Source organism: Grampus griseus, assembly GCF_964374135.1.
Source record: "Grampus griseus genome assembly, chromosome: 9".
Classification (NCBI taxonomy): domain Eukaryota; kingdom Metazoa; phylum Chordata; class Mammalia; order Artiodactyla; family Delphinidae; genus Grampus; species Grampus griseus.
In genome coordinates, this window is record NC_139003.1 from 13,218,858 (window position 1) to 13,244,518 (window position 25,661).

The following is a 25,661-nucleotide window of genomic DNA, read 5'->3' on the forward strand; positions in this document are numbered from 1 at the left end:
AGTTTTTTGGAAGAGTTTGAGAAGGATGGGTGTTAGCTCTTCTCTAAATGTTTGATAGAATTCACCTGTGAAGCCATCTGGTCCTGGACTTCTGTTTGTTGGAAGATTTTTAATCACAGTTTCAATTTCATTACTTGTGATTGGTCTGTTCATATTTTCTATTTCTTCCTGGTTCAGTCTTGGAAGGTTGGAAGGTTATACCTTTCTAAGAATTTGTCCATTTCTTCCAGGTCGTCCATTTTAATGGCATAGCGTTGCTTGTAGTAGGCTCTTAGGATGCTTGGTATTTCTGCGGTGTCTGCTGTAACTTCTTTTTCATTTCTAATTTTATTGATTTGAGTCCTCTCCCTCTTTTTCTTGAAGAGTCTGGCTAATGGTTTATCAGTTTTGTTTATCTTCTCAAAGAACCAGCTTTTAGTTTTATTGATCTTTGCTATTGTTTTCTTTGTTTCTGTTTCATCTATTTCTGCTCTGACCTTTATGATTTCTTTCCTTCTGCTAACTTTGGATTTTGTTTGTTCTTCTTTCTCTAGTTCCTTCAGGTGTAAGGTTAGATTGTTTATTTGAGATTTTTCTTGTTTCTTGAGGTAGACTTGTATAACTGTAAACTTCCCTCTTAGAACTGCTTTTGCTGCATCCCATAGGTTTTGGATTGTCGTGTTTTCATTGTCATTTGTCTCTAGGTATTTTTGGATTTCCTCTTGGATTTCTTCAGTGATCTCTTGGTTATTTAGTAACGTATAGTTTAGCCTCCATGTGTTTGTGTTTTTTACTTTTTTTTCCCTGTAATTCATTTCTAATCTCATAGTGTTATGGTCAGAAAAGGTGCTTGATATGATTTCAATTTTCTTAAATTTACTGAGGCTTGATTTGTGACCCAAGATGTGGTCTACCCTTTAAAATGTTCTTTGCTCACTTGAGAAGAAAGTGTAATCTGCTGTTTTTCGATGGAATGTCCTATAAATATTAATTAAATCCATCTGGTCTGTTGTGTCATTTAAAGCTTCTGTTCCCTTATTAGTTGTCATTTTGGATGATCTGTCCATTGGTGTAAGTGAGGTGTTAAAGTCCCCCACTATTACTGTGTTACTGTCGATTTCCTCTTTTATAGCTGTTAGCAGTTGACTTATGTATTGAGGTGCCCTTATGTTGGGTGCATATATATTTATAATTGTTATATCTTCTTCTTGCATTGATCCATTGATCATTATTTAGTGTCCTTCCTTGTCTATTGTAACATTCTTTATTTTAAAGTCTATTTTATCTGATATGATTATTGCTACTCCAGCTTTCTTTTGATTTCCATTTGCATGGAATATCTTTTTCCATCCCCTCACTTTCAGTCTGAATGTGTTCCTAGTTCTGAAGTGGGTCTCCTGTAGACAGCACATATATGGGTCTTGTTTTTGTATCCATTCAGTAAGCCTGTGTCTTTTGGTTGGAGCATTTAATCCATTCACGTTTCAGGTCTTTATCGATATGTATGCTCCTATTACCATTTTCTTAATTGTTTTGGGTTTGTTTTTGTAGGTCCTTGTCTTCTCTTGTGTTTCCCACTTAGAGAAGTTCCTTTAGCATTTGTTGTAGAACTGGTTTGGTGGTGCTGAATTCTCTTAGCTTTTGCTTGTCTGTAAAGCTTTTGATTTCTCCATCGAATCTGAATGAGATTCTTGCCATGTACAGTAATCTTGGTTGTAGATTCTTCCCTTTCATCATTTTAAGTATATCATGCTGCTCCCTTCTGACTTGTAGAGTTGCTGCTGAGAAATCAGCTGTTAACCTTGTGGGAGTTCCCTTGTATGTTATTTGTCTTTTTTCCCTTGCTGCTTTCAATAATTTTTCTTTGTCTTTAATTTTTGCCAATTTGATTACTATGTGTCTTGGCGTGTTTCTCCTTGGGTTTATCCTGTATGGGACTTGCTGTGCTTCATGGACTTGGGTGGCTATTTCCTTTCCCATGTTAGGGAAGTTTTCGACTATAATCTCTTCAAATATTTTCTCTGGTCCTTTCTCTCTCTCTTCTCCTTCTGGGACCTCTATAATGTGAATGTTGTTGCGTTTAATGTTGTCCCGGAGGTCTCTTAGGCTGTCTTCATTTCTTTTCATTCTTTTTTCTTTATTCTGTTCTGCAGCAGTGAATTCCACCATTCTGTCTTCCAGGTCACTTATCCGTTCTTCTGCCTCAGTTATTCTGCTATTGATTCCTGCTAGTGTATTTTCCATTTCAGTTATTGTATTGTTCGTCTCTGTTTGTTTGTTCTTTAATTCTTCTACGTCTTTGTTAAACATTTTTTACATCTTCTCAATCTTTACCTCCATTCTTTTTCTGAGGTCCTGGGTCATCTTCACTATCATTCTGAATTCTTTTTCTGGAAGGTTGCCTATGTCCACTTCATTTAGTTGTTTTTCTGGGGTCTTATCTTGTTCCTTCATCTGGTGCATAGCCCTCTGCCTTTTCATCTTGTCTGTCTTTCTGTGAATGTGGTTTTTGTTCCACAGGCTGCAGGATTGTAGTTCTTCTTACTTCTGCTGTCTGCCCTCTAGTGGATGAGGCTATCTGAGAGGAAATCATTCTTAACTTTCAATGGTTTCTGTTTCAAGCTCTTCTCGTGATTATTTTCATATTACTAAATAATAACTTTAAGCTACAATTTCTTATTTTATCAGTTTTAGACATTTACTTATGGCTAGTTCCATAGGGAATTAGATTATTTGTAACATTACAACCTTCCTTCTCTTTTCGCTCCTCCTCTGAAGCATTTTTGTTTTTTGTGGGTTTTTTGATTCCTCTGTTCCATACCTTTGTAACTTTAAGTATGCCATTGTTTCTTGTTCTGTCAACACCAGTAAGCATCTGTTAACTCCTTTCTTTGTAGAGTTATTTAAGTGTACCCTTATTCTGTCTTTCACCTCTGTTTCTTCCTGCTCCTGTCATCTCTGCTTTTACTTTTATGTAGTAAAGCTTAATATTAGTTAGTCTTTTATTTATTTTCCATCTTCTTGACTTACGAGTTTAATTGGTTAGTGGGTGGGAGAAAAATACATGTAGTCCATCTGTTATCTTGAATCCACTGGTTTTCATTTTAGTATCTTAGTGTTTAAGTCAGTTCTCATGATGTAAGCATATTAAAGATTTGTTATTTTAATCAAGAGTAAATAAGTTGGGCTTCCCTGGTGGCGTAGTGGTTGAGAGTCTGCCTGCCGATGCAGGGGACACGGGTTCGTGGCCCGGTCCGGGAAGATCCTACATGCCGCGGGGCGGCTGGGCCCGTGAGCCATGGCCACTGAGCCTGCGCGTCCGGAGCCTGTGCTCCGCAGCGGGAGAGGCCACAGCAGTGAGAGGCCCGCGTACCGCAAGAAAAAAAAAAAGAGTAAATAAGTTGATTTCTAAAAAGATTCTTACTAGTTTTTGAAATCCTCTACGATGTTTTACTTTGCAGGTACGGAAAACTTTTTTCACCTTAGCATTTTGTGACTTCTGTCGAAAGCTGCTTTTCCAGGGGTTCCGCTGTCAAACATGTGGTTATAAATTTCACCAGCGTTGTAGTACAGAGGTTCCACTGATGTGTGTTAATTATGACCAACTTGAGTAAGTAATCAAAAAATTTTTCTTTTCTGTCTTCCACTTTACATTTAACTTTTCTTAATGTGAAACTAGTATATCTTAGAGTCTGTGAAAGTTTTCTGTACAGAATAGTTGTTACAGGGAACTTTTTGAAGTGTGCCTAGAGAGTAATATGTAGTATAGCCAATACTTCTCTCTCAAATTATAATTCTGGTTTGCTGTACATTTCATTTATGTTTTATATTCTCTTTTAATTAATAAAGATCCCTTGCCCATAGAAATCACTTTTAGATGGTTTTTGGGTGTTTCAATTAAATAAACCATTATATTTTTAGACTGCAGATTGGGGAATCTGGTTCTGTCAGCAATTTTGTAAATTAAGTGCTCTCTCTCTCTCAAAGTTAGTGTGCCTGTCTGTCTGTCTCTCTCTCTCTCTGTCTCTCTCCCTCCCCCCTTCTCTTCCTCCCTCTCTTCCCCCTAGTCCCTCTCTTCCCCCTACTCCCTCTCTCAATAGATTGAGTCTATTTTAATCTTTTTTTGTGTTGTTACTGCTGCTAGTAAAATCTTATTACTTTTTTTGATTACTTGAGTAGAGGGAATTCAACTCTGTACTTTAAAGTATATCATAATGATATAACCTAATTTTTAGCAGTAGATACATTTTCTAATTCCTTAACCATAAAGCATGATTTTTCTCCTCTACTATGTAGAAATTTGCTGTATAGAGCAATTAGTTTTAGATTCTGAGCTTGCCTTTGAAAAGTACAATATAATTTTTTTACAGTAAGCCTTTAGACAAAAATACAACTAATTGAATTTAACAGTCCTTCCTGAAAATGGAATTTGATCTCAGACATTTTTGTTAATTCTTTAAGATATTCTGGTATATGAAGCTTCTGGGTTTTGCACAAGTTAGGTTTGTTTTTGTTTTGTTTTTCTTTTTGCCTCACAGTTTGCTGTTTGTCTCCAAGTTCTTTGAACACCACCCAATACCACAGGAGGAGGCCTCCTTAGCAGAGACTACCCTTACATCTGGATCATCCCCTTCTGCACCCCCCTCCGATTCTATTGGGTATGATATGATTCCTGCTGTTCAGTGACATGCTGTTTGAGCTGATTTCTTTGGAACTTTTGGCTAATTATAAACCTTTCCAACATTTGGATTGTTAAATTAAGGGTTTTTTTTTTTCAGGTAATTTATCACACCAGTCAGCTAATTTACATACATTTGGTACAGATACACAGGGTTAAAGCTGATGTAGACTGTTTTAGGACCATCCTTGAAAAAAATCAAGCAACAGATAATTTAGAGTCCCTGCCTTGTGCTCATTGCTTTATTTTTAATATCAGATATAGAAGTATATGATTTCCATTTAGAAAAGTAACATTAATATATAAGATAATGGCCGACAATTTTAAAATAGTATATAATTATAATCTACAATTTATGATATATTATTTTAAACTGTGTGATATATATCCTCATGTTTACAGGAGAAGAGAGAATAGTGAGAGAGGGTAGTCAACATTTAATCAAGAAAGTGGGATTTGAACTGGACTGTAAAGAATTCTAGAATCTGAATGAGCATAGGAGCATGGTGATGGTGGGGGCACAGGGGCAAGGGGAGAAGGGAGGTACAAGCAGCATATCTTCATCTTCTAGTATACCCATTTTCTTTAGATTTGCTAATAAAATACATTAGATTTAATCCAGGTTTTTGTTTTTCTTACTTAAAGACCAGTGTCCTTTGCATACATATTTCTGACTTATTGTGTACTACATGTTGCTGTCATAGTTTTAATTCAGTAGGTTTCAAGAATGACTTGCTGTCACTACACCAGATCAGTTGTGTTAATTAGACTACCCTATTCAGTTGTAGTAAATTCAGGCTTTTTCCACTTTTAAGTTCTAACTTAAAGTATGTTACTGCTTTGAGACTTTAAATCACCTGTAAGTAGTGTTTAAAAAGTGAGTGCACTTTCCAAAACTTTTTAAAAGCTAATATTGTCACTTCTACGTTCTTTTTACCTGCTCCCCATATCCCTTGCCAGTGGCTTTTATTGGCTGTCTAAAGCAAAAATAAAGACAGCTTTGTCACAAACTAAAAATTTCTCAATTATCAGAATAAAAAGGACCAGTAGAACATGCTAATTTTCTTAGAGGCCAGTTCCATCAGCCTTACCTATAATTCTCGTTGGTTTATAGCAGTTTTTTATTTATTTTTGTGGTATGCGGGCCTCTCACTGTTGTGGCCTCTCCCGTTGCGGAGCACAGGCTCCGGACGCGCAGGCTCAGCAGCCATGGCTTATGGGCCCAGCTGCTCCGCGGCATGTGGATCTTCCCAGACCGGGGCATGAACCCGTGTCCCCTGCATCGGCAGGCAGACTGTCAACCACTGCGTCACCAGGGAAGCCCCTATAGCAGTTTTTTAAAGTACATAATATTTTATTATTTTTATTTCCCTTCTAAGTGGATTCATTTACATAAATTCAAAATTTCTTTCCCTACCCTTAAAAGTGCTTCAAAGAAGCACAGATTCTTGTTCAGATTCTATTAACATATTTTATTTAGAAGTTTTTTGTCACTATTTGGCTTCTTTGGCTGTTTCAACCTTTATCTAGTCCTTTTCTACTGTATTTTCTTCTCATTCCTCTCTAAACCCTCTCCCGTCTTAAAAATGTCTTTTTATTCCCTCAACATTGTCTTTCTGGCCGTCTTGTTAACCACTAGATAATGCTGATTAGTTACAGAGTTTGCATAAGATGGGGTGCAACAATAACCAATCTCTGAAGAGAGGCTGTTAGCACTGAGTCATTCATTGGTCCTGGTGGAGCTCACTAAGACAGTCACACCTCGTCAGTCAAGTGACACTCATTTCTTAGCTCCCTAGGATACTCCTTCTGAGGGGCACAGACTTCTCACAGGTGCTTACAATCTATTCTCAAAACTTTAATGTGCTCCGTGAGTGCCAGGTTCATTTTGGGAGCAGTGAGAGATCATAGACTTTGTTATTTATCCACAGTACCAAAATAGGTCACTCTGTCACCTGTTTTGATGGTTTCATCAAAAAGCAGTTTTTACAAATATTTACTTTAATGCTTAATATATTATTTTCCTGTGTGTCTTGTATCGATTATTGGTCATGGTAAACATTTCAAAATATGAGAGATTGACACTCTGAGAATCATCTTTTGAATTTGGAAATGATCTTTTGCTATTATTGTTCAGGATTTTAATTCAACTCTTGTATAAAGCAATAGGTGTATCTTTTAGGTCATGAAAAACACATGTATGTTTTTAAAAGATTTATAATTTCCTAATATTGATACTTCCCATAAAAAGTTCATTTTAGTAACTTCAACTATCAAGAAATGGCAAAGGTAGAAAAATTGGCAGACATTATTCAGTCACTGCCTACCTAGAGCATTTTTGTATAACTTTAAAGGACAAGCGTTGCTTCAGCTGACTAACAACAGGTAATTTTTAGCCATTTGTAGATTTCTCTGGAGTTTTCTGGATAAGAATCAGTGTTCTTATCATTGATACTCCCTGGAGTGTCTGCTTGAGCAAAGCAGCTTTGTCAGTGGTTGCAAGCACATATTAGTTTTTTAAACTAACACTTTTAAAAGCCATTACTGCTGGATTTTTAATGCTTTATTGTAAAGATTTTATTTGAGAATACGAAAAGAAGAAAATCTTTATATCATCCATTTTTCTATGTTATTATCTCTATAAAGTTGCTCTGAATCTTATCTTCCAATCACTTGATTTTTCCAGGCCCCCAATTCTCACCAGTCCGTCTCCTTCAAAATCCATTCCAATTCCACAGCCTTTCCGACCAGATGAAGATCATCGAAATCAGTTTGGACAACGAGACCGGTCCTCATCAGCTCCAAATGTGCATATAAACACCATAGAACCTGTCAATATTGATGTAAGTATCCAGCAGTGCTCGAAGTTAGAAAATTCAAGTGTGTTTCTTTATTTTTTCTGCTACATTTATAATATAGATCAGAAATAAGTGCCATCTTTCATTTATCACAGTTATTATAAGTGATAGACTTTTCATGAACTACAAATCAGGAAAGCCTTTCAGCTTCTCTGATGGCGTAAAATATTTAACTGGCACCAAATTATAGAGTTATTCTTATTTTTTTCCTTATGACACCATCTCTGTAAAAGTCTTATCTTCATTTATTTAACAGGTAATCCACTTGACCATTTTGGGGTAAAGAAAAAATAAGAGTACACTTGCATATTTCCTATTTAGATCAATTTGAAATCTTTACCTGAATATCTAAAAGTTTAACTTTGAGTTAAATAACCCTTAAGGATTAATCATTACTTTATGTACTTCTCATGCAAAGCTACCTTTTACCTTCTTTACTTTCTTGAGTATACCATTGGATTGCATCTCTACACAAATCAATTATTTTAGTCTCCTTCTGGGGCTGGTCACTCTTGAATTTTTTTACTTTCCCGGTTTATCTTACACACTATAAGTTAATTATGTACATTAGTGTCACTTCTTCGATTTGACCTTAACTCCTGGACAGCAGAAACCATTCCTAATATAGTTTCCTAACATAGGAACTATTAGGTGTTAGTTGGCACCTAACATAAGAGGTCATCAAAAAATATTTGTATTAGTAAAAGGGTTAGAAGACAAAGCAGAGGTCTGTTTCCCATAATATAGACCAGGGATCAACAAACACTTAAAGGGTCACATAGTAAATATTTTAGGCTTGTGTGTCATGTGATCTCTAATGATAGCTGTTGAACTCTGCCACTGTAGTGTGAAAACGGCCATAATACATCTTAAACAAATAGGTGAGGCTTTATTCCAGTAAAACTTGAGTAAAGCAGGTGGCCAGCCAATTGTATTTTGCCAGTCCCTGCTATAGACAAAATAGAAGGAAGAGATGAGAAAAAAGATGAGATACGCAGGATCAATCCAAAAGGACTGGTTCATTCAGCTATCAATACATCATCTCAGTAACTGAGTTACTGAAGATAATAAAGAGCCCTTACTATCTGAGCTGTGGTGGGGTTGGGATCACTTCTCCCAGAATTTGTACTTTAGGATAAAAAATGTGGGTTATCCTCAGTCTCTGTGTGTAATAAGCAAGAAAACAAAAAAGTCACCAAATTTGTTTGCCTTGGAAAGTAATTATATTTAAAAAGGAATTTGAAACTGTTTCCCCATGTAAGCAGGATACTGAAGTTACTGAGGGGTCATGTGTATGTTAGAGGACAGGGGTGGTTCTCATTATACCGGCATTCCTTATGTGAGTGCTCATAAGGTTGAGTAAAGAAGGAAAAATTATCCTAACAGGAAAATAATCACTAATTAACAGACTCCCTTAATATTAGTCTCCACTCACATATCCCTCCCCATTTAATACCAGCTTGCATTCCAGCCCTTTTCCATCACTATCCAACATTTCAGTGAAAACATAAAGCACATTGATTGTGAATATGACAACAAAAAAAAGATTTTAAGGATTTTATGAAGACAGTGAAAGTCACTTGGTAGAACTACTCACATCTTATAAAGTCATTGAGAAATAAGGGTACAGCAGAATTAAATTAGTCCAGTTAACAGTAAAAGAGAGAAAGTCTATAAGGATGAAAAGAGAATAGGCTTTTCAAGTGAAAATGATTTAAATATCATAGGATTGATGGAGGGCTTTGAGGGAATTGATGAAGTCCTTTAAGATTTTTATAAAAATGATTATGATTGTGATGTAAAAGATGAATATGAAATTAAGAATTTCAATTTGTGCTCTCGTAAGTTTGATATTATTACCAATGAAAACTTGATTTTTTCTGTATTCTAAGGATTAGCATACTGTTGAAATTATAACTTAAAGTTTTGTTGAATGTAAAAGAAAATAAACTTTTTATAAATCTTAATTTCATTTTTCAAGATACATTCCCAAGTCAGACTTTCTTCCTATATTTTACTATGAAATTTTTTCTCTATTTTTATTGGGTTCATTTAAAGTAGCCTTTTCTTAATATCAATTTTTCTCAACTAATAAGGTCTTCTTCTATCTGGCTAGACCTGAATATAAAGGAAAAAAAAATAGGAGAGGGAAATATGGAAATAAGGAGATTGTGTGAAATAAGAAATTAAATCTTATTTTTATGTTAGATCTATTGTCAGTATGTTCAAAGTTGTTACCTTTGTATTTACTTTCAAAACTGACGTTCTTTTAGACTATTTCTCTTTATGTCTTAGTGTTACTAAGTTTCTCCTGTTGTCTTAGGCTTGAACATTTGGAGTGTCATCTTTATATCTTGCTTTTTCATCTTCCCCTATAAGCAAATAGTCATAAGGTATCACCTTTCCTTTTGATATACGTCTCAAATTTGTTATTACTACCACCATTTGGGCCCATATTTCTTCACTTGAACTACTTATTACATTAATCTCCTAAATAGATTTCTTGCCATTGATTTCTCTCTGCCCATTTCCATTTTTATTGCTATTATCAGAATAATTTTTTATAAGACCTCTATCATCATCTGTTCCTTTGTTCCAAAACTTTCATTTACTTCCCATTGAAAAATATAAACCTTTTAGCATTTCATTCAGTTTCAGTCATTTCATTCAATTTCAGTCATTATTTGTCATTTATTATTCCAGTAAACCAGATTTAATATTTACTCTGGTATAGGCACTGTGTCAGAATAGGGAATTAAGATGAATTAGCACAGTTTTTGCCCTCAAGGAGGTCACAGTCTAATGGAAATGGATGAATCAGCCATATAAATAAATAAACACAAAATATACAGTGATAGTTTATAGAAGGGGATGATAAACCCTACCTGGTTAAATCTAGTAATGTTTAGCAGAGAAAGGACAACATTTAAGCCAGACTGTAGAAGATGAATAGGAAGGAGTTGGAGTTTATTCAGTGCACTTGGTGGGGGTTTTAAGAAGGAAGGGCATTTGTTAAGGAAATGGTATGTGCAGAAATATAGAAGTACCTTTATGTGGGTTGTAATGAATAGTTGGTATTGTAGGAGTTTAGGGTTCAGGAAAAGGGTGGGTAATGGTAGAAGATGAAACTAAGTAGGTAGAGTCCACACTGAAAGACATTATGTTATTATTCTGAGGTCACTATAGTAGTTGGTAATCGGGGGTCCAATAAACTGAGTGGGAAAGAAAGTGATCAGCTCTTTACTTTAGAAAGTTCTTTTGAATTAGTGAGAGATTTGATAGGCACAGTTGTTAGGATTGGATACTGTAAATGGCTACTGTTAATGCTTACTATGTGCTAGATACTTTACATAAATTTTTTTATTCTTTCCTCACAAACACTTGTGAGTTAAGTAGTAGTATTTTCCTTATTTTACTGTTAAGAAAATTAGATTGAGAGATATCAAGAAACTTACCCCAGATCACACAGGTGATAAATGATTGAAATGGGGTAAAACCTGGCCTTTCATTCTTATCTCAATCACTGTTCTATATAGTAGTAGAGGAGAGAAGTGAAAGAGATGAGAGGTAATAAAAGATAATGCCTAGGGACTTCCCTGGTGGCACAGTGGTTAAGAATCCGCCTGCCAATGCAGGGGACACGGGTTCGATCCCTGGTCTGGGAAGATCCTGCATGCCGCGGAGCAGCTAAGCCTGTGCACCACAACTGCAGAGCCTATGCTCTAGAGCCCATGAGTCAGAACTACTGAGCCCGCGTGCCACAACTTCTGAAGCCCACGCACCTAGCGCCCGTGCTCTGCAACAAGAGAAGCCACCGCAGTGAGAAGCCCGTGCACTGCAACAAAGAGTAGCCCCCTCTCACCGCAACTAGAGAAAGCCTGCGCACAGCAAAGAAGACTCAACGCAGCCAAAAATAAATAAATGGTAATTTTAAAAAAAAGGTAATGCCTAGAGTTGTCTGGCTTAGGTGGATAGATAGTATTTATTCTATCCATTAAGATAGGAAATGCCAAAGGAAGAAGAACAGGGATTGTAGAAATGAAAACGTTAACTTTTATTTTGGACATCTTGACTTTAAGATGTCTGTGGAACTTTCCTTGTTTAGAAGTGCAGTAGCGGTTGAAATAAGGACCTTGAGTAGAGATACAGATTTAGAAATAATTAGCCTATTTTTGTCAGTTAAAGTCATGGATGTAAGTGATATTACTCAAAGACTATATGTAAACTGAAAAGAGGGTAGACATGCAACCCCAGTAAACATTAACATTTGAGATACAGACAGAGACTGTCATTCTCTGTCTCCATTTTAGGCTTCTCTTCCTAACTTTAGCTTCAAATAAGTAAGAGAAAGTAGTGTTGCAGAAGCTAAAGGGAGAAAAGGGGACTTCAAGAATGCTTAAGTAGTTGATGTCAGTTGCCATTGAGACTCAAATGAGATAAGGACTGGAAATGACTATTGAATTGGGCAATTACAATGTCATTTTTACTTCATTGAGAGCTGTTTTAGAGGACTATTGGAGGATAGCAAAACCAGGTAAAGATGTGGGATTAAGTGCCAATTTTGAGAAGCTTGGCCATAAAGGAATGCTGAAAGGGCCATAGATTGAAGCAGAGACTTGAGCATATTTGTATCTTCAGGGGAAGAAGCAAGTGAAGAGAGAGGTTAAATATAACAAGAAAGAATAACTGAGGTAGTAAAATTTCTTGAACTTGGAAGTGCTGTTCCTCAGAGGCTATGAGGAATTAAAGATGAACATAACTAGCTCCGCAGCTCTTTACAGGCAATATGACCATGGGCAGATGACTTAACCTTGAGGCCTATAGTGTCTACCCCTTGTAGTGATTTGAAAATGCTTATTGTTCTTGGCACAAAATAAGAATTCAAAAATTATAGCTAATATTATTATACAAATGTTTGTAGATATAGAGGCAGAACAGAATGTTCTTTGATAGCTTCTGTTTTCTCTGTCATGCTAAGAAAGGGAAGAGATATAAGTAAGAAAGGAACCCCATAGGAGATTGGCAAAAAGTTTGAAATAGCCAGTATTGGAACACTAGAAGATCCTATTTAACCTAGGTCACATAGATAAAGATTGTCAAGGAGCTTTAAGAACATATTTGAGATTGGAAAATAAAAGTTTATGGTGGTTATTAGCAGTAGGTTGTCTAGAAGACTTTTTTTTTTTTTTTTGCCACGCCTCTCAGCTTGCAGGATCTTAGTTCCCCGACCAGGGATTGAACCCGGGCTACGGCAGTGAAAGCGCAGAGTCCTAACCACTGGACCACCAGGGAAGTCCTCCTCTGCTTTTCTTTTCTGCTTTCCTGTCTGCCCCTCAAACCCCAACACTTAGATCATCTTCTTCAAATGCTTCACCAATGGCCAAGTTCTATAGTTATTTATTTATCCTTTGAACTTACATAGCATGAAGAATCTTTTCACCCATGCTATTTATTTGACAATTAACTAAGCAACTTTGGCACCTTTTTTATTGTTTTCTTAAGCTCTTATTCTTATATCACATAATTTCTATGTGTGTATATCTTTCTTACACTTAGATTATAAGCTCTCAAGAACACAAAGTTAGTGAGACCACCATGATTTTTTATATTTATTGATAGTCACACAACCCCTAACATTAGCATCTTATTTGGAGATATGAGTATTTGTTGATTATTCTGTAGAAAATGTTAAATGCTTTATATAATACATTGAACATGACAGAAATACATCTGTAAAGAATGTGCTCTTTGTTTTAGCCTATAAACGAAAAGCTGCCTATTTGCAAAAAGACTTATTTAGAGACCTCATATTTAAGTTATACTGGGTAGATTAAGTTCTGTCTGTCAGGGTCCAAATTGCACTGTATTGCCAGTAGGCTCTTCCCCCACTGCCCTGCCCCACGTTGTCTGTTGTAAAAAGCTGTATTTTAATAATAAAGACAAATTTTTTTTCCCCTTCTGGTGTGTCCTTACACATTTATATTTTTATAATTGTATCAGTGTACATTTAATTTTGTATTCTTTTTTATTGTAAACATGTTTTATGAGTCAAGGTTCATAATTGTTTTAGTAGCTACATAATACTTACTAAATTGATACACTATAGTTAACCAATATGTCAATATGCCTAAAATAGGGAAATAATTTCTGGTTTTTTAGTATAATGGATAATGTTGCACTAAACATCTTCGTGCATATCATTTTTTTCTTCTGAATTATTTCCTTAGGAAAAATTCCCAGAAGTGGAATTACAGGATCAAAGGGTATGAACATTTTATGGCTCTTAATATGTGCCAGTAGAATTTTTTTTTAAGAATTAATGCAGCCATTGGTTTTGAATGGCCTGAAATGGATTTCAACATTTCATCAGGACTAATAATCCCTTCAATCTAGGGTTAGGTTGGCGAGTGCTTCAAATTTTTTATTTTATCATGTTCACTAGCTAATTCCATATTCTTTCTGTTTTGTGAAGTAATTTATAAGGCAGGTATTATTTTGAATTAACCTTTCTGTGAATGCTTAATGGAAAATAAAATTTTATTACTTTCTTACCATATTCTTTGATTAAATATACATTACTATTTATTTGTAGGACTTGATTAGAGACCAAGGGTTTCGTAGTGATGGAGGTAAGTGGTGATTTCAATTAAAAAAAAAAATCAGGGAAAAATGCAATTGCTTTGCTGCTTGTCTCCTTTATATTTGCTTCTTTCATGAAACACAGACACAGAGAAAAATGTGCAGAGAAAAACCAAAAATTGTTTGCTTTTCTGTAGTATTTATCATTTATCTCTAATAAAATTTTAACTAATTCATAGCCAGAGAAAAAGAGAGGACATAAAAGGGAGTCTTAAATGTACTATCTACAGTTTTTTAGATGTTGTTATCGAGGAGAGATCCTTAATTTTTTTACCCACTTTATTCCTTACCATCTCCACTAATACTTAAAGATTGAGCTTACAACCAGTTAAAACTTGACTCCCCTACATCATTCTTGGGGAGAATCCCTGGGGTTGCCTGCTACAACTTGCCAGTTTGTTAGACATTGTCAGCCACTTCCCTTCAGCTTTCTAGAAGGCTTTGGAATATATACTTTATAGCATGGACCCCTAATAGAAAAGCCTAGTTCCCGTTTTACTAGTCCAGTAAATAAAATAAGCAAATGAGAAACTGAATTGAGATTTCTTACAGAATTTTCATCAGATGTTCACTCTAGCACACAGTGAAAATTGGGAGCATAGCAAAACATTACTTTAGAAAATACTTTTTAAATAAGATTTTACTCCCATAAGATTTTTCTAAGAGATGGTGTTTGAAACTGTCTTGACGTTTTCTTCCAGGTGGTCCTTTATGCTTACCTCTTCAGCTGTCTTCTATTTAATAAGGAAGCCCTACAATACCTGCATATCTTGTTTAGAGTTGGTCTCTTCACTGTGACCTGCTTTATATTCAAAATATCTAAGCCCAGACTCAAAGATACTTTATGTTGAATAAACATTGAGTAAACCATCTTTTGTTGTAATATTTATATATACCTGTGGACCTACCAAAATAATAAGCCTGCATTATGTACTCTGGACTTAGTATTTACTATAGCACATAGTTATAAAAGTTTTTTTTTTTTCCTGTTTGTTGTTCCATGAACCCACCAATTAATGTTGCTGCCAGTATGACTTTCATATGTCTTAATAGCTGTGGCTTTTGATAATTTTGCCCAATACATCCAGCATTTAAATGTTGCCATCATGTTAGCATCACAGAGTTAACTTAGTCATAAAAATTGCCTGCTTAGTACCAAAAATCAAATGCCATTTCTTATCCTTTTTGTGAATCACTTTATAAAGAATCATTGGAATTTTATGAAAATAAGCAGATTTTTTAGACATCCAGAATTATTTTGTGAAGCAGGCTTCAACTCATTTATTCCCCATGACTTCTTTCATTTCTTCTGTGTGTCTGTCTTCCTGTGTTTGCCTGCCCCTCTCTTTTTCTTCTAACAGCCCCTTTGAACCAGCTGATGCGCTGTCTTCGGAAATACCAATCCCGGACTCCCAGTCCCCTCCTACATTCTGTCCCCAGTGAAATAGTGTTTGATTTTGAGCCTGGCCCAGTGTTCAGAGGTAGTTGGGCTCTTCTTTCTTGTTTTCACCCAAAGCAAACTAAATATAAACAACAGATACTGTTTGTGCCTCACCCTCACAGTGTGTGTTTGTCAGTGTGAGAGTTTTCAGTACTAAATTTCTGCTTGGCCTGGCTGGAATGCTCTGAATGTGCTTCTCACACATACTCACTACCACAAGCTTTCTGTATGCTGTCTGTCATAAATTTTTAAAAGCAAGAAAATTCTGAGTTGAGATTTCCATCTTGTTTTTTGTTATATTACTTACTTTTTGGTCTTGATTATTTCTTAAACTCGGTGGGTGACAGTAAATAATGTGGGGAGGGGCTTCTTCAAGTTGAATTTATTTTACTTTAATCCATTTAGCTGATAACCTTGATGGCTGCTAATAATGGTTATCAATTTTTTTGGTTTTTTAAAAAAGTGGAAATCCCTATTATGAGTTCTTACTAGACTTTTTGCTTTATTCTTCTGTAAATGTGTCCTTTTTTTTAAAACGTAGGACATGTATATTTTATATCAAAGGTAGGGAACCTTGTTATAACCTTGTTATATTCACTAAGAAAGAAGATTTGTAATATATTTGGGGTATTTTAGCATACTTCAGAAAATTAGGATTTATACTTTCAGTTATGCCCTCATGTGAGGAAAAAGTTAGCAGTATAATTTCACTCATCCATTTTATCTTTTCCATCCTTTAATTACTGGTTAAACTGATTTTTAAAAATTTAAGTCAAAATTTAGATGGGTATCTTGCTGTAAATATTTTTAATGAATTATATTTACTGGCTTTTCCTAGTTAGTGTCTTTTAACTTATTCTGAATGTAATGGTGGCATTTCAGATTTTTGCTCTCTCAGCCCAACTTTCTCAGAAAATCCATGGAATGGGCTGGAAGTTACAGAGTACTGAGTAGTGTAATTAAAGTAAGTGATACAATACAGCACTGAGTAGATCAGAATTGTGAAGCCTGGGTGAGCAGTTAAGGCTTTATGATGTTGAAAATTATCAGTGGAAGGCAGAATATGGATTGTGCTCTAATTAATAGACATTCCAGATACCATTTTCTTTTAGAAAATTGCATGTGAGGTCATGGAAATTCCACATGATGACATATGTGGTGTAGTAATGAGAAAAGTTCTACACAGTTTTAACATTTAAATGTTGCCATTAGTATTCTGATCCTTGTTCTTTGAAAGATAGTGACTTTTTAACTAGAGAATAGTTATCTACTTTTTTAAAAAATTGAAGTCTTTTTGTTCTGTATGTGCAAACATTACCTAGCATCTCAGTCCTACTTAGCTATACTCAGGCCCCACTAGGAGTCATTGCTCTGAACCCCTCTGAACCAGGTGCTTTCTGTACATGAATTGGGATTTTTGCTCTATCAGCATTTGGAAAAATGTCCATCACAAAGGTATGCAACCCTGCCAACTGAGTCCATTTTCAAAGAGTGTACCCCTTGGACTCGTTTGGCTGATAAAATTTTTCCATTTGTAGTAACTTGGCTGAGAGGCCACAGCACTTACCTTGGCCTCATTTTATAGGCAGAGGTTTTTCAGAAAGTCTTGAGAAACCTGCTTGGCTTTGTTTGCATTAACTTTGTTATGCAGGTAGAATTTCATCTTTGTGTAGCAAAATAAGCCTCCAGGAACCAATGAAAGTGACCAGTATCTCTCACTCTTAAATAGTATAGTATATAGTATAGGATTTTTAAAAATTTCAGTGGCTAATATGAAAGAGCCAGGTAATGTCAACATTATGGCCGTTATCAGAATATGTTTCCATTTGGGGAATTTCTATCTTTTTTTTAATTGATAGGCTGTTAAGGTAACATAATTAAAAGTTTATTTTTTATATTCGCTTTTAAGTTGATTTTGCTTCTTATTTTTTGATCAAAGAAAAAACTTGGGAGTATTTTTTAATGTTTATCTCTTATTTTAAAAAGATTATTTTTCTCCTAGACTCTACACCAATAAACAAAGTATATATCTGTAATCAGATGTTTTAAAGGTCATTAAATTGACCAGAAAGCTAAAAGTATAAAACTAAAAGAAATTGTAGTTTTTTAATTTAAAGCTAGTCACCAAATGAGGCTCCTTTTTTGCCTGTCCTTTCCAAATGGTATTAGAACATATACTGAATTTTTAAAATAAGTCTAAATCTCCCTCTACCCTCTGCCCCCAATAAGCTAATGTACTTGATCCTCCTTTAATAGATATATTTTTCCTTTCACTAACTCAGGATCAACCACAGGTTTATCTGCCACGCCCCCTGCCTCATTACCTGGCTCACTCACTAATGTGAAAGCATTACAGAAATCTCCAGGACCTCAGCGAGAAAGGAAGTCATCTTCATCCTCAGAAGACAGGAATCGAATGGTGAGAGTATATGATATCTTTTTTCCTCTAAGTTCTGTCTTCTTAGAAGTCATAGCCAAATGTAATGTCACCTTTTAGATATATGATATCTAGTGGCATATATGTCCATATTTGACACAGAATTCCCATAATCAAATAAATTTAAGAGCTGATAGTTTTTTGCTTAAAAACAAAACACAACACTGATTTTTGCTCTCAACTGTAATATAATTGAGTAAAAGGCAGTTTTGGAAGAGCAAGAATAGTGTTGTTTCTAAACTATGGAAAGAGAGTAAGCTAGTATTTTAGGAGGCATGATTAGGCATGTATGTTCTAAAGAGTTGGTCTGAAATACAAATAGCTACCAAAGGACATTCTTCCCTAATGAAAAATTAGCTATCTGCTGTAAATTAAATCTGTATTAAAAACTAATTATTTTAGCAATAGTATATGTTGGATATGTGGGTCCTTTATCATCCCAAAGTGATTGTATATGTTGATAAATTTTTTTAAGAGAGAGATTGGGTCAGATAAGATATATGAGGAAATTTAGCACTGACAGGGAGAAAGTAATTAGATTATCAACAGCCATAGTATGTTAACTTTTTGGCCTTTGGAGCCAGAACTAGTCACAAATGTATAGCACTTATCTTGCTCCTAGTAGTCTTCCAAATGATAAAAAAGCTGCTTTATTTTATTGATTTTAATAATAAAATTTAATAATAGTAACATTTCTGCTCATACCCAATAAATAATTTTTATTTTTTAATAAACTGTTTCCACCCTAATACTGACTTAGGTCTTAAACTTAAGTTCTCTATTGTAAGAATCATCCTTCTATTATTCCTCTAGAGTGTGGGGTTTTTTCCAAAGTTCTTGCTCTCTTCCTAACTTATGTCCCTTTCAGGAATAGGGAAATGTACTTAGTGTGAAGCATAAGATTTTCCTTTTTTGTTTGCCTTGGCTTGACTTTTGCACTATTTTTATCAAGAAAACACTTGGTAGACGGGATTCAAGTGACGATTGGGAGATTCCTGATGGGCAGATCACAGTGGGACAAAGAATTGGATCCGGGTCATTTGGGACAGTCTACAAGGGAAAGTGGCATGGTATGTAATACGGTGACCTTGTCACAAATTATAATAATAGAATATAATAACTTTTGTAAAAATATATCAAAGGGAGTATTCACTGTTTGCATCATTAAGCTAATTTTGATCAGATGCAAGAGTCCTCCAAAGGTTTATAACAGAAATTATGGGAAATAAAAACTGGATTCACAGCAGCCAGAAGTTTAATCATTATACTACAGTAATAATTTTTAAAGATGATCCTCCAGATGAGCTAGTCCCCAAGATTTTTTATTTTTATAAGTCTTTCTGCTGGTAATTTTATTTGTATTATAAACCACAAGTAAACATATAAAAAGAGTGCTTACCAAAGGAAAGAGTGGGCAGTAAACATACAAAAAATGTTCAGTCTCACTAGTTGTGAAAGAATTACAAATTCAAAAAATAGAAATCATTATTGCCTCTCAAATGACTTATATTTCTTTGAAAAGATAATCAAATGGACAAAGGTTTTTTTTTAAATTGATTATATTTAGAGTTGTGATTGTAATGCTGCTGGTGGAAACATAAATTGCTATGAATTTTCTGGAGGGCAGTTTGGCAATATGTATATAGAGCCAACAGTTCCATTTGTAGAACAGGAACAAACAGATGTGTGTGCAAGTATATTCATTAGAGATTTGATATTAATGAAAAATGGAAATAACTTAAGTGCTCATTAATAGAGGAAGGAATAAATAAATTGATAACCTCCATATATGATTATATAGAAATTAAAATGTATGGTAGATGTCTATTTTATGGAAAAGTGTATGTAGTATATTTTAAAAGCAGCACGTATAATATCCCATATTATGAAGCTACATATAAATATATATAACATAATTTTTTAAATGACCATCAGTATTTTAGTATATATCTTTTTAGGTTGCCTTTTTCATATGTATTTATAAATATTTATACTGCATACATATAGAAGCCTAGTAGGGTATACATCAATAGGTTAACAATGGTCATTTCAGAGTGACATGATTATGGGAAATTTTAATTTTATTCCTTTTGCTTTCAAAATGTTTAATTTTTTAATTTTAAGTTTGATTTTTTTTTTACTATAAGCACTTTATTTGATAATCAGGAAAAATCAGTAAGTTAGTTTAATTATACTGAAATATGCATGCAAAAAAGTACACATAAGTGTACAAGTAGCTAAAATTTCACAAAGTCAACACACTGTTCAATAAACAAAACATTACCAGCACTCTAGAAGTCCTCCTTATGCCCTCTGCCCCCAAGGGTAACCACTGTCCTGACCTAAACAGAAATAATACAGGATGTACTCCTTTGTATCTGGTCCTTTTTACTCAATATTGTTTATAAGATTCATCTATATTATTGTATGTAGTTGTAGGTTATTCATTCTCTATATAGGGTTCATTGTGTGACTGTAGCATGACTATCTACTGTGTGATGAGCATTTGAATAGTTTCCAGTTTGGGGCAATTATGGATGCTACTTCTATGAGTATTCTTAGTACCTGTCGTTTGGTGAACACGTGTCCAAGTTAGTGGGTATATACCTAGGAAAGAATTGTGGGGTCCGTAGTAGGTACTGCCAACAGTGTTTCAAGTGGTTGTACCAATTTATACACCCTTTGGCAACGTGTAAGAATTGTACCTGTTTCACATGCGGTTTTGTGTGTTTTTTAAATAATTTTCCTAAGTAAAAAGCAACAAGTGATCCATGGATTTGAAAAGGTGTTAAATACTCTGATAAAGAAGTCTGCAGTTTTCTATTTCAGCCAAGTTGCATTGGGCCTGTCTACTGCAGTTTTAACATTCAGTTAGTGAATGCGTCTAATTTAGTTTTGTTAAATAACTAGGAAAATATCATGGGTGTTTAATTGGTTAAACTAAATTTCCAGGGGAAAAATGAGATTGGCTGGTTTTTTTTGGATTGGTATTTTGAAATACTAGTATAGGAATATTATTGTTAGTTTAGTTTTTATCCTTAGAAAATTAATGCAGTTTAGGAAGTTAAGGTATAATTTATTTGCAATTTTATAATGGTATAGTTTTAAGGCCGTAGTAATTAGTGAAAATACCCTAGGTTTTTTTATATTTTTAAATTTTAAAAATTGGAATGACATTTGGAATGGCAATTACCTTTTAGGTGATGTGGCAGTGAAAATGTTGAATGTGACAGCACCCACACCTCAGCAGTTACAGGCCTTCAAAAATGAAGTAGGAGTACTCAGGTGAGCTTGTGTGAATCACGTTTTCCAGAGAAGTTATCTTGATCAACTTGTGTTTTCCAGTGGTAGCCACTGTTAGCTTTACAGACTTACTTAAAATGAATAAAACAAAGTTTGTCTGAGTATATTTTGTCTTTAACTGTATTCTTTTAAGTGGTATGCAATATTACATAGTACAGCTGATAGAAATATTAATCCTAGAGTGAATTAATGGAAATACAGTGTTCTGATCACGAGAAGTAATACTTCCACTTATGGAGACAATGCTCTCAAAATTCTAAGCTTATCAGAACACATTTAGAGATTATATCAAGCCCTGGAACTTGAGGAAAATTAACAAACTAGAACATGTCCAGGCAAGGACAACTTAGGTGGGAAGGATTCTGAAACTGTAACTTAGGGAGAAAATAGTCAACAGAACTGAGAATATTTGGGTCCATAGAAGGCTGTTATGTTCAAGAGGATATAAACTTACTTGTTTCATTGCAGAGAGCAGAACAGGGAATCCAGTGGCGGAAGTTGTAGGAAAATGATTTTTTCTCAACCTAAAATTTTACTAATACTAGAACCATTTTAAAAGAAAAAAAAGAGGGGACTTTCCTGGTGGTCCAGTGGTTAGGACTGCAAACTTCCACTGCAGGGGGCACAGGTTCAATCCCTGCTTGAGGAACTAAGATCCCACATGCCGCGCAGTACAGCCAAAAAAATTTTAAAAAGAAAGAAAGAAAAAGAGTATTGGGAACAGGCTACAGTCTCAGTGATAAACTTCCCATAATTGAAGGTATTTAAGGAATCTCTAGTTGCCTATCTATGAGGTATACTAAAAAAGATGTTTATGAAAAGGGTAGGATGTTAGACTAGACAGTTCCTAAAGTCTCATCTAAATTTATCCTTCTGTTGGCTTTTTTAAAAATACCTTTTTCTGACAACATCTTATTAATAAGTAGACTGCTTCGGCCCTCTTTTTTAACATTTGCTAAAGTTTATCAACATTTACTATTTACTGTCACATTTCTTTTACAGGAAAACTCGACATGTGAATATCCTACTCTTCATGGGTTATTCAACAAAGCCACAACTGGCTATTGTTACCCAGTGGTGTGAGGGCTCCAGCCTATATCATCATCTCCACATCATTGAGACCAAATTCGAGATGATCAAACTTATAGATATTGCACGGCAGACTGCACAGGGCATGGAGTAAGTTCCATTCTATTAAATCTCTTGTAAGTTACTTTTGAAGACCATTGAGGATATTTTAAAGGTTTTAGCTATTATTTTTTGACGTACATTTTCAGTTACTGTCCAGCAACATGTAGACACTTTTAACTAATGGCTAGCAATATGATATTTGAAATAAAATAGCCTCTGTCTAGTATAGTCTTCAAAACATACATCAAATATTGATAATAAATATATGGCTACAAATTTATGTTTAGCATGCTGTAATTTAGCTAAGCAATAAGGGTTCAAAAGACAAAAATAGGCCAAAAAGAAAACCCACTAAAAAGTCATTAACAGTTATTGAAGTATATAAAATGATTGTTAGTTATCCTTTCAAATTTTTTCCACGTACCCATATTTTCTATTGCAAAATGATCATCTGTGTGAAATAAAGAAAAAGTAAAATAAAATGAAAGTCCGCATTTTGATCCTTTTTGAGGATTTCAAGTTGACTTGTTCATATCCATTGAATTTTGCTGTGTAATTTAAAAGATAAAAAGTTACTCTAGGGGCTTCCCTGGTGGCGCAGTGGTTGAGAATCTGCCTGCTAATGCAGGGGACACCGGTTCGAGCCCTGGTCTGGGAGGATCCCACATGCCGCGGAACAACTGGGCCCGTGAGCCACAACTACTGAGCCTGCGCGTCTGGAGCCTGTGCTCCGCAACAAGAGAGGCCGTGATAGTGAGAGGCCCGCGCCCTGCCATGAAGAGTGGCCCCCACTTGCCACAACTAGAGAAAGCCCTTGCACAGAAATGAAGACCCAATACAGCAAAAATAAATAAATAAATTTATTTAAAAAAAAAAAGTTACTCTGTAAAATTTATCATGGGTCAAAATAGGAAACTGACTACGAAGAATAAATTTTGCATGCAAGTACAAATAAACAGGTAAATCAAAAGGTAAAATTAAATAAATTTTGAAAGCACTTAGTTGAAAAAATTTAAGTAAAATATGTTTGAAAGTTCCATAGGTAGTTTAAAAATATGCATGTGTCTTAAGTTAATTTAACATTTTATAGTATACAAATGGCTTTCACATGCATAGGCCATTATGTCATTTAATCTTTATAATGTTATGAAGTAGATTTTTTTTTTTTTTTTTTTTTTGCGGTACGCGGGCCTCTCACTGTTGTGGCCTGTCCCGTTGCGGAGCACAGGCTCCGGACACGCAGGCTCAGCGGCCATGGCTCACAGGCCCAGCCTCTCCGCGGCATGTGGGATCCTCCCGGACCGGGGCACAAACCTGTGTCCCCTGCATCGGCAGGCGGACTCTCAACCACTGCACCACCAGGGAAGCCCAGATATTTTTATTTTATGTTTACAGATAAGGAAACAGGCTTCTAAATGACTTGTCTAGACTCCACATTTAATAAGCAGCAGCAAAGGTGTTTAAGTCAGGATTTTTGACTCCCAAACCATTATTCTTTCCCCATAACCACTATAACCACTATACTGCTTTTACATTATAAAATTAGAATAAAAAAGGTAAAAGAGTATACATGTACTAATGCCTAAAACTCTGACTCAGGATCATTTGTAGCAAATAAGCATAGAACCAAGACTCAAAACCAGATCTAGCTGTTAAATCTTCCCACTGTCCTACCCTCTCTGTCTCAAAACTAGGCAATATATCTGTAATTTAGATTGTTTATAAACCTGTATTCAGCCAAAATCCTTATTGCAGCAAATTATTACCTTATTCAATAACATTACCACTTATCCAGTAGACTTAAAACAATCCCACCTCTGAATCTGAATCTGTTCAAATCTGAAAGATTATATTAAAATCTTGCAAAGAGGGACTTCCCTGGTGGCACAGTGGTTAAGAATCCGCCTGCCAATGCAGGGGACACAGGTTTGAGCCCTGGTCCGGGAGGATCCCACATGCCGTGGAACAACTAAGCCTATGGGCCACAACTACTGAGCCTGCGCTCTAGAGCCCATGTGCCGCAACTACTGAAGCCCGCACACCTAGAGCCTGCGCGCCGCAACATGACAAGCCACCACAATGAGAAGCCCGTGCACCACAACGAAGAGTAGCCCCTGCTCGCCACAACTAGAGAAAGCCCGCACGCACAGCAATGAAGACCCAACGCAGCCAATTAATTAATTAATTAAAAAATCTTGCAAAGAGTAAACCTTGGCCAGAATGGTAAACATTGAGAGAGAAACAAAGCTTGTTCTGCTCCCACCCCACCAGTCTCTTTGCTGTTTCTTCAGCAGGCCAAGCATGCTCTTTCCTCAGGGCCTTTGTACTTGTTATTTTCTTTTGGGGATAAGTTCTCATGCCACAGATATTCATAGAGTTTCTCTCTTTTGTCTCTGTTCAAATGTTGCCTTTTAAAGGAAGCCTTCCCTGATCACCTTATATAACATTTTCCTGCTCCACTCTGTCACTCTATACCCCATTCTTGTTTTTGTTTTTAACACCCAATTCCATATAACATATTTGTTTATTGTCTGTCATCCCCACTAGAATACAAGCTGTACCAGAGCAGGGGTCTTGTTTTGTTCATTGTTTTATCTCTAATGCGTAGAACAAGGCCTGGCCTATGATAGATACATATGACAAAAGTTTAAAAATGAAACCATGATTACACACAACTGCGTATTATTGATAGGTTTACCTTCCAGAAGAGAAAGTAGTCACATCCTTGTCATATCAAAACTGAGAAATGTCAAGAAAAGGAAAAATAGTCAAAGAAGTAATAAAAGAATAACAGAGGGGAAATGTTTTTGCTATACACAGAGGCAGCAGAGAATAGTATTAAAAATTGTTTTAGAAACAGTAAGGAGGCAGTGAAGTGCCAGTGTCGATTAAGGTAAGAAGTGACAGGAGAGAAGAACACTATCAACTTGGAATCGTTCTGTGGTCTGGGGAATAGTTAGTTAAGAGGCAATATTTTCCCATTACTTTACAGTTTGGGATCGATAAGTATAAAGCTTTACAGTCAATTAATTTCTCTAAAATATTTTGCTTACATTTTTAAGTAACACTTACTATATGATGAGTATGTCCGGCTATGAATGTAGATCGTCCCATCAGTTTATCCTATATTTTAATAGCTGAGAAAGTATTAATTATAAAATGTAAGCCTTCTAACAGATTATATTTTTTATTACC

General features: G+C 35.3%; 1 protein-coding gene across 3 annotated transcripts in view; it reads left to right on the forward strand.

The window, feature by feature from the left end:
* Positions 1-25,661, forward strand: part of BRAF (B-Raf proto-oncogene, serine/threonine kinase) — a gene marked incomplete at its 5' end in the record, with an annotated part of 156,164 nt that overhangs the window by 93,382 nt on the left and 37,121 nt on the right. For 2 of the 3 annotated variants that reach the window (XM_082661771.1, XM_082661769.1), the window contains 8 exons: positions 3,441-3,589; positions 4,518-4,637; positions 7,344-7,500; positions 14,108-14,144; positions 17,878-18,014; positions 18,985-19,102; positions 21,233-21,317; positions 22,338-22,514. In XM_082661771.1, coding sequence (XP_082517897.1) covers positions 3,441-3,589; positions 4,518-4,637; positions 7,344-7,500; positions 14,108-14,144; positions 17,878-18,014; positions 18,985-19,102; positions 21,233-21,317; positions 22,338-22,514 — 980 coding nt within the window. Of the gene's footprint in view, positions 1-3,440; positions 3,590-4,517; positions 4,638-7,343; positions 7,501-13,742; positions 13,779-14,107; positions 14,145-15,515; positions 15,636-17,877; positions 18,015-18,984; positions 19,103-21,232; positions 21,318-22,337; positions 22,515-25,661 lie in introns of all 3 variants that reach the window. The other variant, XM_082661770.1, reaches the window with a different exon arrangement.